Source organism: Vidua chalybeata, chromosome 3 (genome assembly GCF_026979565.1).
Source record: "Vidua chalybeata isolate OUT-0048 chromosome 3, bVidCha1 merged haplotype, whole genome shotgun sequence".
Classification (NCBI taxonomy): Eukaryota; Metazoa; Chordata; class Aves; order Passeriformes; family Viduidae; genus Vidua; species Vidua chalybeata.
Genome location: NC_071532.1, coordinates 78,152,430 through 78,166,382, shown reverse-complemented (window position 1 = coordinate 78,166,382; position 13,953 = coordinate 78,152,430). Strand labels below are relative to the sequence as shown.

Sequence of the window (13,953 nt, the reverse complement as noted above, 5' to 3'; positions counted from 1 at the left end):
TTAACTCTATACCCTGGTACGTGCTGCTTGCACAAGTTTGAGCAAGTGCCTTTCTTAAAGGATGCTTTTTGATGATTAACACTCTAACAGCTTTAAGGGCACAAATAATTCCTGGAGGTGTTCCACAAACAGCTAAATAACCAAATCTGTCTTTATCACATGGGCTAAACTAGATGTGTCTACCTCTTCTTGTTTTTTTATTTTTTTTGGGATGTTTTATAGTACAATGGAACGGACTCATGAGTATCCAGCTCACCTCAAGGCACAGCAATCACTCTATGCCAGCACTTTCCCATTGCCATTTCAGCAGTTACCAGGTCTGATCCACCCACCTGACAAATCCTGTACACCCCTTGCTGTTCATCTTAATCAATCCCAGGTTCTTCCTATCTCTGCAAATAAAAAGCCTATTTTTGCTTGTACCAAAGCAATTCTGTGTAATATTCAGTACACAACTGTTTGAGCAATTGTTTCAGCATGATTTATCATAAGCATCTGTGTTTATATTAAAGCTTCATGGAATTCTCAGAACTTTTGCATTTCTTATTTGAACATGAAAAGGTCTCAGTGATTCTATGTTCGACATACATAATGTAACCGAATTTATCAGCTCAAGTAATGGGGAACTAACAGAGAAACAGCACTTCCTATGTAACTGTCCTTTCAAAGGATAGTTCTGCAAAGCACTGATTGGAAAAGCAATTTGTCAAAACCAGCTTGTGCTATGGGAGGGTGATCTCCAGCCTTCTTTCAAGTCAGCGGGGAATGTTTTTCATGTTCATCTTGCATATTCAGAGGCAAAGATGATGAGCTGTTGTGGAGTCGTCCTGCAGCTGCTGCTCTGTTGTGCCTGATGAGTTCTGATTCACAGCAATTGCTTTTTGAGCCTTGCTCATTCTTCACGTGTCTCTTCAGATAACATTGTATGGAGTATTTGAACACCAGATAACTCAGTTCACTTACATTTAATACGATGCATAGGCATGAAGTTGCCACCAGAAAATAGAGGAAAATCATCTTCTCTGTGGGTTTGGAAATATAACAGTCTACAGTATTGGGACATGGTTTTATGTTACATTTCACAAGGCGTGGTATTTTGAATCCGTTGTACAATTTATAGAACAGAACAAGAAAAAATATTTCAAGTCCTGTTTTTAAAATGAGGCTGATAAGGTAAGTGCACAGCAATCCACCATCTGTCTTTCCTGGATTTTTGTAAAGTTTCTGGTTGTGGTGTTTCTCTCTGTTCTCTCTGTAAGCAACATGAAAGACAACCAAGAGTGAAGGGGTGGAGACCATGATTAATTGCAGAGCCCAAAGTCTGATGTGAGAGACGGGGAAAAAATGGTCAAAGCAGACATTTTCACAACCAGGCTGCTTGATATTGCACTCAAATTCATCATGTTCATGTTTCCAGATGTTTTCTGCAGCAGCAACATAAACCAGTAAGCGGAACAGGAACACAACAGCTACCCAAATTCTTCCAATTCCTGTTGAGTATTTATTCACTCCACTCAGCAGATCACATAGGAACACCCAGCTCATTTTTCTCATCAAGGAAAGAAGGAAATGCTGTATCAAAGAAACACAAGGTCAGAGAGATGCATCCTCTTGGGTGAAGACAAATGAGACATTCATTCAACACAAAATATAACCAGTAGCTGAAACAATTTAAAATTATTAAGCATTTAGAAGTAATATTATTGAGCATTTAAATAAGAACAAGCTGTTCTTATTTCTGATAATTTAATAATTCTGATACATTCTGAGGCTATTTAACAAAATTTATTTGCTCTTTAAATACATTTTGTCAATTAGGCTGAAGTCTAATCATTCTGTTAAGCTGTCCTTTGTAAGAAATGTGCCTGCTCTCCCTGAGGGTCTCCTGACTGTCAGGGCTTTCTCTGGCAAGTTCAGGCCAACACTACAACTGAATTACACTCAACTTAGCCCTGTCAGTTATGCAAATACTACACACAGTCAAGCTAGATTTCACTTTCAAATTTATGCATAGGAGCCAAGCATCCCATACTAAGCTGACTACAAAAATGCAAATCGATTGCTTTTTGTCTGTGGTCTAACTTTTGGGTAAACTTGTGCAATATTTTAAATATTTTCCTGCTTCACTGGATTTTATTTGTTGTATTTCTTATCATTATTCCAAAATATGTGTGCATATGTTGTGTGTGTGTGTGTTACAGTTTTTTATCTGCACAAGTCTTCCCCTGTCCTAACTCTAGAATACTTCTTTTGGAAAAGCTGCCTAAGGAGCCACTGGCAGTGAGACTTATCACAGTCAAAAGAAGACCTGATGTATCCACCAAGAATATACAGTCACCTTTGCACCTGGCCCCATCTCCAGGTCTGACTGGATCTTTGGGGGTATCAGGCTGCTTTGTTCTGTAAGAGCAAAAAGTGGACGTATTCCCAGCACACAGAATGGCTGGGAGACATGAGGTGAGAAGGGAAATCAGAAGTTTCTGTGTCTTATGTCATTTAATGTCCTCATCCCATCTTCTGTTCCTGCAAGCTTTGCCTAGCAGGAGAGAAATGTACCCCTCTGTGGCTGCAGTGGCATGCAAATCCCACTGACACTGCTGTAGCTGCAGGTACTGCTGATGGAATGAACAAGGTCATCTGCTTGCAAGTTTGAGGAGTAATCAGGCCAGAGCATCACAAAGCTTCATGGAAAAGGTATTCAGGCATTGGAATGGGCGGTGCAGGGCGATGGTGGGGTCACCATCACTTCAAGGTGTTCTAGAAATGATTGGATGGGGCATTTAGTGCCATGGTCTAGTTGATGAGGTGGAACACTGGTCAAAGGTTGGACTCGATCTTGGAGGTCTTTTTTGACCTAAATGATTCTGTGATTCTGTAAGGCTCAACACAGATGGAAAGCTCAGTGCTTCTTTTGCTGTCCCTCAGTTCTTCAGCCCTTCATGACCTCTGCCTAAGGTCAGGCTTCCACTGGGAAGCAAGGTTATTTGGATATTCCTGCATTGCTACCATTAGAGCTGAGCACTAGCTTGAGGAGCTGAAGGACAGCTGCAGAAATTAATATATTCCTGATTTATACTGCCAAGAATGGTTACCAAGCTACTCCTTTATGCTGCAGATAAAAAAGATAACAGGGAAATACCAGTTTATCTCCTTTCAGACATATGCTCCTATGCTTTTAAATATGTTTGGCAACGTGGTTACTTTTTCATTATAGAGCTATTTCTGTCTTCCACGTCTGCAAACAGAGTTCAAGCAGAAGTTTAAATCAAACTTTTGAAGACACGGGCTTCAGGGCTTTGATGCTTTCTAAATAAGCAACACACAGTCACAACAGTCTCAAAGGAGCTGAAGAGCAAACATGAACACACCACTATGTAATAAATCACAGGCAAGGAAACAAAGCATTCACTGAGCAGTGTTAGCACGTTCATGTGTATCTTGTGGATTAGCTGAGCTCTGGGGATTTGAAGGAAAACCTCAAGAGACCTCTTCTAAGGCTTTAAGATGTGCACAAGGACTGTTGGAGAGAAATATAAATTTTGTTATTCCATGGAAAACAAGTGCAAGGAGGCTTTTGCTGATGGCCACTATAAGTGCACCATCCCTTTTTAATGTAAAAAGTCTGATTTCACCTATCAGTCCATGGTTGGAGTTACACCAGTTCTGAGCCTCCTGGTGAACAGAAACGAAAGACATGCTGGGTCACCAGCAAGGCACAAAAATCAGTGGGAACCAACACTGGTGGAAATCAGGCCATGGTTATACCTAAATATAGATTGAGAAATTTACCTCAAGGTCTCTTTTTCCCAAAGCTGAGCTACTACTTCCTTAACTGAGCAGCAAGAAGGATTGGAAAATAACAACTTTACACTTTCTTTGCCAATCCCACATTGACAAGAACAATGTAAAGGAGAATAAGAAGTCCTGACCAAAGACAACAGGGATCAAGAATTTGACTAAAGTCAGCAGATCCTGAGCAAGGGACAAATTCTAACCAGACAGCAGATTGGATGGATGAAATTCCTGCAAAGCTAATTTGAAAGAGAGTAACACATTCTGTTACCTAGATGTTTAGTAATGAGGCATCAGGGATTCCACAGAACTGAAAGTGGTTCCTGGCCTGTGTGCTCTGTTGAAGAGAAACTGAAATTTATTGAAGGACTGCAGGGTAGGTCTTGTGGCCCACAGTGCTTCTGTAGCCAGAGGTCTGCAGAACTTTGGTTATTTTTTTTCCAGTTGCGGCCTTAATTTGATAATGAGAAATGGCTGTAGAAAACAACCTTCAGCTTCAAACCTAAAGGGCCACAGAACCTCTTTTGTAGTATTGTTTGTAACTAGCATAGCTCCCCTGTTCAAAGGAGCTGCAAGTGTGCTTTGGAAAGGTTGTTTGCTTTATGACCACTGTTGCTATAGATGTGGATGTTAACTAATGCTTTTGCATCCTTTGAAGATACAATTAAATCACTGAAGCATTGCAAAGAACATATAGAATGGAAAAAATAAAACAGACTTCAAAGACAAGGAGTTACTCAACAGGTAAACAAGAGAAAAATGATTTATGGGACAGCACAGGCACAAGACTGATGAGGGGTCAAGTTAGCTCAGGCTAGAGAAGAGACATTAAGTGGGCTGTATGAAATTCAGAGGAAGGTGAGGATTCAGACAACAAAAAAGAAAAATCATCTAGTGAGCACATAGCTGGGCAGTAGGAAAAATATGGCAGTGGTATTTTGTAACACTTAAAGAAGTGGCAGCACACATGGCAGCAGATGCTGAGTAGTGTCAGGACATGATGCTTTAGCAAAATTATATTCTGGCTAATCTAAGGACAAGAGAGGAAAAGTGTGATCCAAATCCTTGCAGCCAAGGAGAGATTTCAGCCTTAGAATCTGGAGAAGGTTCATTTTGTGCAGAAAGAAACAAAGGGAGTCACAAAGAGAAGCTAGCTAAAAAAATTGAGTAGATTGTGGGAAATGTAGATGACATCAATTTGTGTCAGGGTAATGTCCAATGCTGAAGCTAAAAATGAAATTACTCAAAGTTTAAAAAAAGTTACAAAAGCATTAAAGTGGGATCTCTTTGGCACTGTGGACATAAAGACCACAAAAGAGACTTGGTCTCTACTGGAAACTACCAAGGAGGCATTAGAGAGTCTTAAACAGTAGAAGACAGGTTATTTGCACCAAGTAGTCAAGGAAACATTAAATGGAGCAAGAAGTGAAAAGCAGGGATTTGTGGTTAGATTTACTTCAACCCTCTGCTCAACAAACACATGCACACTGCAGTTTGATCAAAACTGCAGATTGGAAATATGTTGATTTGTTTTCCTCATTTCTAGCTGAAGTGAGAGTGATAAGCATGAAAACAAGATCTGCCAGTTAGGAAATAGAGCACATAATCTCTCTTTCTCATCACATACATCCTTTATTCCCTATATGGGATTTAAACACCCCCATCAACATACACATACACTTTGTCCTGCTCATGAAAGGCACAAATGACCAGAAGAGGCTTCCACCCTGTTTCCCTCACATGTATCAGTGACTTGATTTTCCCTCTTGGGGTTGGGCACGTGTTCTGCTGAGCAAACAGAGTAACCTGAATGCACCATTAACTTGTGAGTGTGCTGAATGTACTTTATTGAGTAAAGTGATTGAATAATGCCATTGTTGTGGAATATATTCATCAAATATTAATTTCTGTCATTCACTGACGCCTACAAGAGGTTGGCTAATGTGCATTGAGTAATGCATCCATTGAAAAGCACAGTGCTCAGAGAATTACTTCACCTAGATTTCAATCAGCTCTGCTAATTTAATTATTTTAAAAGCAGAAAAGGTATTTTTGTGTGGAGGAAAATGGCAGGCAGAAGACAGTGACAGGAAAGTAAGAAAATGCAAGAACAAACTGAATAACTGGAGAGGAAGTGGGGAAGCATCCTAAGTGTTAGAGGCACAAAGGGCAGACAACTTGGAGCTCAAAGAGCTGGCAAATTACAGAAAGAAGGCACAGTAGATTGGGAAATGGAGATGGAATAGTGAGAAATAAGAGAAAGAACACAAGCCTCTGAACAGTTGATCTATCAATTCTAATACAAGCAAGCTAAATTATCCTCACAGTTTGAGAGATGGAAGAGCTCCTTTTTCTGATCTAAACATTGCTGGAGAGTGTTTGCTTCACCTACAACTTATCTTTATTTATTTATTAATAACAGGAAGAAAGAGAACCATAAATAGTGACAAAAAATGATAAAGAAGAGAGCAGAAGTAGAATCCACAGAGGATACAGGACCATAAAAAAGCAGAGCTGGTAACAATCTTTAAGTCCATTCTCTCCTTTATTTTTTACACTTTAATCAAAACATCATCACAGCCTTTTTTTTTTTCTTTTTTTTCCCAAACACCGAGGATCCTCCCAGTGTTATGAGGAAAAGAAAAAACAAGTACTGGCACAATGGTTTCCATAAACAGCCAAACAAATAATGAAGCTTATCTCCAGGTGTTCATTTAGTAACTGCATTTTGCCCTCATCTTTTCTATTTGTTGATATAAGTAGGCAATGCATCCATTTTCTGGTTGCTGAGTCTGTTTCATGGACTGCCTACTGCTTCCTTACTGACTACCAGAGGTGTGATGTCCACACGCCGAGCAACACTGATTTGCTTTGCTCTCTGGCCCTGAAAAGGCTTAGCTGTGCAGAAACTGTTCCTGGCAGTTCAGTCTCTTCTTAAGTTGATGGCTGCTCCACTAGTCCCCTCAGCATGCTGCATCTATTCTATTGCTCTGCTAGAGAAGAGGAGGGATCAGGAAACCTCCTGGGAACACCAAGGAACAGTATCACTTGATTCAGAGTCACATTACCAAGCTGTGCAAACTATTGCATATCTGCAATAGGAGCTGAAAAACTCTTGCTACAAGTCACTAACCTTGCAATGACTTTGCTTCTTGTTAAATGGTGAGAGTGCCTCGGTGATCTCCACGTCCTTATGAGAGAGTCAGCAAGAGAAAACAGAAGACATAAAAATTAACTTTGCCTTCTTCAGACAACTCACCTCTTTTTATAAAATAAGTAAAGCTATAACATTAATGTAGTAGTGACACTTGTCTTTTAAGGCTCTGCAAAAAACAAGCCAGGTAGAGCCTGAAAACCCATGAGCAAACACAGCCCTCCCGGGTCTGTGTCCTGGCCAAGCTGTTCACCTCTGCCATGACCACTGCTAGTCGTTGGTAGTGCAGCAAAGCCCATGGCTCTAAGGCTGATGTGAGCCAAAATTTTCCCACCTAGTTCATCCTTCAGGTGCTTCCAGAGGAAGGAGAGGCCCTCAAATGGCAGAGGTAACCTGGCAATAGCATGCTCTTCTCATGCGCAGACAAAAAGTAGACACTATAGACACTTTAGAATGAAATTCATTGAATTGAACCCTTCATTAACATGTAATGAGAAAGGGCATCCTCTCCTACAAACACTGTCAATCTAGACAGAGAAAACGTGCTGTCAAGGGGCAGATGTGGTTTATCCAGCATCACTCAGCACAGCAGAGGCAGAGCTAAGAAAAGAACCATGGTCTTTTCATAGCCCAGCCACTTGCTTTCACCTGACTTAGCTTGCTGATTCTAACCTCTCACTGTTCCATGCCTTTTTTTACTTTTAACTCCTTGGAGCAAGAAAAAAGCTCTTTGGTCCACTGGAAGATAAACTTCTAACTGCTGTGATATTAAAAGCAGAAACAAATAGGGCTTAAAATAGATATGTGGTATGTAAAGACATTAGCCTAGATCCTTATTTGTCAACCAACTACAGGAAGGAGAAGGAAACACTAGATGGAAGAGGGCTTAGCTGGTCATTTAGCACAATGCTGGAGCTGGTTGATTTGGCTTTTACATCTGACTTCCACATGGGTTTCTGCAGTAGCTTGGGGTAAAACTCCTTTTTTCCCTGTGCTTCAGGATCTTAGTTGCCAAACATTCACTTTCCTGAAAATACAACTCCTAAACTATGGCAAAATCCCATCTTGTTTTGTGTTCAGGGAAACCACAAGCATCACTTAAAAAACCAGCAGCTGCTGAGTGTGATGCTTTGCCAGCTGCTAATTGCTGTGGTCTCTTCTCTGCAGCAATGAATGGGTTTTGAGAGGGCAGAAACAGTTCACTGTTTTCTTTGTTACTTTGTTAATGATGTTTTTTTAAAAAATTAAGCTCAGAAGTAGCCGAAATTACTTAATTCTTTTAAAGTGATGATAACCCTATCTCAATTTTATGACTACAACTTCATCTCTCATCACCTTTGTGCCAAACAGATAACCTATCTCTACCATGCTCTCCTGATGTAAACAAAAATCTCCCTCCACAGCAAATGATCTTCAATATTAATAAATATTATTGCTCCATTCAGGCTACTGTTGCTATTCTCACACTTTAGTCAACTTGTAAAATAATACAAGGAATTGACAAAGTCAAAAGATTTCCACTTGGACATGAAATTGTCACTGACCACATCACAGAGATTATAAGTCTGTAATATTATGAAGTCCTGCAATAATGCAACAAACAGGATTATGTCCATGGTTTATGTTGGCTGATGGGACACTTGCATGAGGCTACTATCAATCCTATTTAATATTAGAAAATCAATTTCTCATTCAATGAAACTGTATTTTATAACAAGAAAATCTAACTTACCTGTCTCAGTGAATGATTACAGCTGAATCCCAGCTCTCTAGTGGAATTAAGAATCAACAGTTCATTTCTGAGAAAGGGAGTTACTGTTTTATGTTTGGAAAATGGGAACTGCTTATCTCCTAGGTAATACAAACTAAATTAGTGCAACCTGATCCTCTCTGCTGGCACACTGCTCAAACCAGAACCATAAAACATCTTGTATCATCAGAAAGATATGAGGAAACTGGCATTTATTTGAAGATGTAGGATTTATTTTCATCTTTTGAGCACTCATTGGCATCAGCTCAGATGCTGCACTCTGTGTTTTCACAGTAGCACAGCCTGAAGACATGTGCTGTGAGCCTTAACTCACACCTTTTGCCCTTTGACATTTTACATCAGATTTGCATTTTGTGTTCTCCTGGGCAAGTCAGCTGTCCACAAAACACACATATTCTTTCAGGCACACGTGAGTCCCAACAATACATTACACAAATACTCAGAAAAGCCTTTCTCTTAGAATTTTAACATACAGTGGTTTTCCCAAGCAAGTGAAGCCTGGATTTTGTTATTGAAATGTATTTTGTTTACTGCACATGCTAATCAGTTCCCATACTGGCCTATGCAGCTGAATTACTCCCCAGCAGGAAGCCTATAACCTTATTTTCAATAACTAAGCAATGGAATAAGTGTTTATGTCCTGCCTTATGCATCCCATATCAGGGCTTTGGTGGCAATTTTACCTGGGATGTGGCTGTTCTGCTGAGTAACATTACAAAATAGGCAGAAAGCTGCTGAGTAACATTACAAAATAGGCAGAAAGACTGAACTCCTTGCCTCTTAAATGAATTATTCACACTATAATTTATTCATAGTATAATTTAATTAGCTCAAACTTACTGTGGCTTTTATGTGGGAATTACATGTGAATGTTTAGTAGTTCTATAGAGAGGAAGCAATCACAGAGACTTACACATGTGCCAGAACCTACACCTTGGTACTCTCTCTCCCCAGAGAAGCTGATGCCTTCAGAGGCACTGAAGATGCCAGAGCTTGGAGCTGGACTGCAGGTAATGCAAAGCTTCCCAGATATCTGCTGGCAGCTCACCATGGTGGAGAGCAGGCAATCTAGGAAGTTCTGAGTGTGTGGAAGGTAACTCCCTGACACAGCTGGGAAGGGAGCCTGCTGGGGCAGTGCTCTGCTAGACCTGCTGCTTGCTGACAGAGAAGGGCTGGTGGGAGGTGTGGTAGTCCATGGCCATCTTGGGCACAGCAACCACAAAATAATAATTTCTGATCCTTGGTGAAGTAAGGAAGGGAGATCAGCAAAGCTTCTACTTTGGATTTCCAGAGCACGGACTTCAGTCTGTTCAGGACACTTGTTCACAGAGTCCCTTGGGAAACAGCCCTTAAAAACAAAGGGATCCATGAAGGCTGGACATACTTTAAGAAAGAAATCTTAAAGGTACAGGAGCAGGCCATTGCCATGTGCTGGAAGATGAGCAGGTGTGGAAAAAAACTAGCCTGACTGAATAGGAAGCTTTTACTCAAGGCAAAACAGAGTTTATGACCTTTGGAAGAAGGGGCAGGAAACTCAGGTAGTGCACAAGAATGTCATTAGGTCATGAAGAGTGAAATAAGAAAGGCAAAAGCTCATCTAGAATTTGATTTGGCCACTGCTGTGAAAGATAATAAAAAGTGGTTTTATAAATACATTAACAACATAAGAAGGGCCAAAAAGAATATCCATCTCTTATTGGTTGTGGAGGGGAACACTATAACCAAAGATGAGGAAAAGGCTGTAGTACTTGATGCCTTTGCTTCAGTCTTCAACAGAAAGACCAATGATCCTTAGGGCAACCAGCCCCCTGAGCTAGTAGTCAGGGACAGGGAGCAGAGTAGACCCCCTGCACTCCAAGAGGAAGTAGCTGGTGGACTGCTGAGCCATTTGGCTCACAAGTCTGTGGGACCAGATGGAATTTATCCAAAGGTAGTGAGGGAGCTGAAGAGCTTGCCAAGGCCCTCTCCATCATTTATCACGAGCCCTGGCTAATTAGGGAGGTCTCAGTGAGATGGAGGTTGGCCAGTGTGACTCATCTACAAGAACAGTTAGAAGGGGGATCCAGGAAACTACAGGCCAATCAGCTTGATCTCAGTGCTGGAGAAGGTAATGGAACAGAACATTTTGAATGCCATCATGTAGCATGTACAGGACAACCAGGGGATTAGACCCAGCCAGCCTGGGGGTAGGGAAGACAGGTTCAACCTGACCAACTTCATTTCCTTTTATGACCCACACAGTGGATGAGGGAAAGGCTGTGGATGTTGCCTATCTGACCTTCAGCATAGCTTTTGAAACCATTTCCCAGGGCATTCTCCTGGAAAAGCTGGCAGCCCATGGCTTGGACAGGCACACTCCTCTCCAGGTTTAAAAGTGGCTGAGCAGCCAGGTCCAGAGAATGGTGGTGAATGGTGCTGCATCCATTTGGCATCCAGTCACTAATGGTGTCCCACAGGGATCAGTATCGGGGCCAGCCCTGCTTAACCTCTTCATTAATGATTTGAACAAGGGGATAGAATGCACCCTCAGTAAGGTTGTGGATGACATTAAGTTGGGTTGAGGCCTTCCACTTGAGGGCAGGGAGGATCTGCAGAGGAATCTGGGCAAGCTGGCCAATAAGGCCAATTTTATAAGGTTCAACAATCAACACTTCCATCCCTGGAAGTATTAAAGAAATGACTGGACATGGCACTTAGTGCTATGGTTTAATTGGCATGGCAGTGTTCAGTCAAACATTGAATTCACATATCACAGAAACCAGAAAGGACCACAAGGATCATCAAGTCCAACTCTTAAGTAATTGGCCCATACAGGGATTGAAGCCACAACTTCTATGTTATCAGCACCACGTTCTAACCAGCTGAGCTCCTCTCAGGGTCAATGATCTGGAGGTCTTTTCTAACCTTAATGATTCTATTCTTCTATGTGGTGGTATTTATATATTGAAAGACAACTGTAAGGTGCAGAAAATCTGAAGAGTTTCAGAATACTGTGTGTCAGATTCCCTTACAGCAGAGATTGTTCTGTTGAAATGGTAAAATTTCTACCCTCTGTAGTCTTCTTAGGAGCTGTGTTCCCTGCCTGAGATTAGAAAGGGTGCCTACATTAGAAAGGATTTAAAATTCTCAGACCTTAAACTGACTGGGAGTCCTGATGTCAGAGGCAGAGGTTAGTCCTGGTCTGTGCCTCCACTTCCAACTGCCTTCCCAGCTGCATTGCCCTGCTTACATTAGACTGTATTGCTCATCCAACTGAAAAACAAACTGTATTCTTTTTTCTTTTCTGGCAATGGACCAGGGAACAAAATTGGCATACTGCAAGGCTGAGCAATTATGACATTGTATGCAAAGAAGTCCAGAGCAATTACAAGTGAAAAAAGGTCTCCCCTTGCCCTTCCTTTTTGGAGGTGCAGTCTTAGCTCAAATTTGTCTTTAAATCACACTAAGGTATCTGGCTATATATTGTTGTAGTGAGAAAATTCAGTGCTACACATGTTTCTTTGCTCTTCTTTTGTAGTAGAAATCACTTTTTTCTTTCTAGAGGGGATGCTTTGAGTTTTTATATTCTGTTCCCAGTCAGAACCAATTTACCCACTCAAAATGAAAGTAGAACCAAATAAAGTGCTTTTTTCCTTCCATACTGAATTCAATTGAAAAATATTTATAAGCTTGATCAGTGTTTGAAGAATAACAACTGCTTTAATCTTTGCTGGAAAGCACGGCTGGATGATTTGTTTTGTCTCACAGAGACACAGCTGGCTAACAAATATTATAGAAGACATACACACTATGTTATGAAACATGGAAGAGTCCTGGTTTTAAAATGCATATTGCCTTAAAACTGTTTTGGATTGTCAGTGGTAGGGTCCCAAACAGCGCATGCTGCTGTCTGAAAACAGCTTTCTTTCAATGGGAACAACACAAAGGAGCAAAAGCTGCTGAAAATCAGCATAAGGACTCTTGAGACTGACACGAGCAGAGCAACAACCACACAGAAAACCCTCAATACCCTCAATGCCACCCCTTTCTAACTGGTCTGTTTGTTTCTTATGCATTTATGTCCTTAATATGGCCATACTGTTTCACATGCCTCAGTGCAACAATGATTACTCTCATCATTAGCTTTGAGCAAGGAGGAAAAAAATACTTCTAATTACTAATTTTTGCTTTTTCTTCTCCCCCAGATTTGTTCAGCACAAAACAAAAAAAAAAAAAGTCCCAGTTTTCAACTCCAATTAAAATGTTGTGAAACTCATGGTGCCAAAAACATTTAAAAATAATTTTAAAAGGTGAATTTCACATTCATGTATCAAAACTCTAACAAACATGTGATGGTAGTTGCCCCTCTCACAACAAGTCGTACCAGTGCTGAAGTGCCAGTGTAGCTGCAAAAAGATTTTTATTCTGCCCACAACAGCTCTGTAACTATGTCTCTAAAGCAAGGATAAGCTTATCAGTACCTTGAGGCACCCTGTCTTTATTCTGAAGACAATGTGAAGCTCTGTTCTTGTGCAGTACTTGAAATAAGCAGGAGCTGTGAGGTCAGTCAGCAAGGGCAGGAGGCACGGTGCTGCTCCCCAGACCGTGCCAGGCTGGTTGTCACATGCTAACCATGTCTGCAGGGCACAGCACCGGCTTTGCTCTGTTCTCTACAGAGGCTCTTCTGCAGCTCAAATGATAAGGGCATGCGAGTCTCAAGAAAAGCAGAAATTGCTGTTAGGCTGTGAATGGCTGGGGCACAAAGCACAATACTGAATGCAGAATCCCAAAGGAATTTAGTTGAAAGGAAAATAAATCTCAGTAACAGGCTCAGGTTTAGAAAAGGAAGGGGGTTTTGTGTGATTTCTTTTCAGGAGAGAGACTCAGATATTAAGAGGATGGGTGACTCAGAAATGCCACAGATGTTTACTATTCTACACTTTTATAGAGCCTGTCCTATAAAATAGACCAAACAACTTCATAAGCCTTAATGGATTGAATGTTTTAACATCCGTTTGGGTCGGATGATAGCAACATAATATTCACATTAAAGATAACATACAACACTTTCCCACAGTCATAAAGCAAAACTAGAAACAGCAAGCAGTCCAAGCCTTTCATCACTGCACAGTTAATCGGGTTACTTGGCACATGCTTAACATATGCCAAGTACCAGCATTCACATCAAAGCCTAAGCCCGTTTCTACATCCCTCTCTGCTTCTCTTTTTACACACAAAGCCTTTTCCTGCAGCTCTT

At 40.9% G+C, this 13,953-nt stretch overlaps 1 protein-coding gene across 3 annotated transcripts; it reads right to left on the bottom strand.

Annotated features, from left to right (window-relative positions):
- Positions 1–350: 350 nt before the first annotated feature.
- Positions 351–13,250, bottom strand: GJB7 (gap junction protein beta 7). Of its 3 annotated transcripts, none has more exons than XM_053937050.1 (3): positions 13,178–13,250; positions 6,926–6,982; positions 351–1,572 (listed from the first exon to the last, which is right to left on the bottom strand). In XM_053937050.1, exon 3 carries the CDS (start codon positions 1,552–1,554, stop codon positions 751–753), a length of 804 nt encoding a protein of 267 aa, XP_053793025.1. In that variant the 5' UTR covers positions 1,555–1,572; positions 6,926–6,982; positions 13,178–13,250; the 3' UTR covers positions 351–750. The 3 variants fall into 3 exon arrangements, 2 of the variants coding, with proteins under 2 accessions (XP_053793025.1, XP_053793026.1); XM_053937051.1 differs by lacking the exon at positions 13,178–13,250 and adding an exon at positions 8,679–8,758; XR_008429726.1 differs by lacking the exons at positions 351–1,572; positions 13,178–13,250 and adding an exon at positions 6,463–6,814 and having other exon boundaries at positions 6,926–7,519.
- Positions 13,251–13,953: the final 703 nt, after the last annotated feature.

Bases quoted from the DNA above. Each gene is read 5' to 3' on its own strand.
- GJB7 (XM_053937050.1), bottom strand. From the start codon at position 1,554: ATGAGAAAAATGAGCTGGGTGTTCCTATGTGATCTGCTGAGTGGAGTG.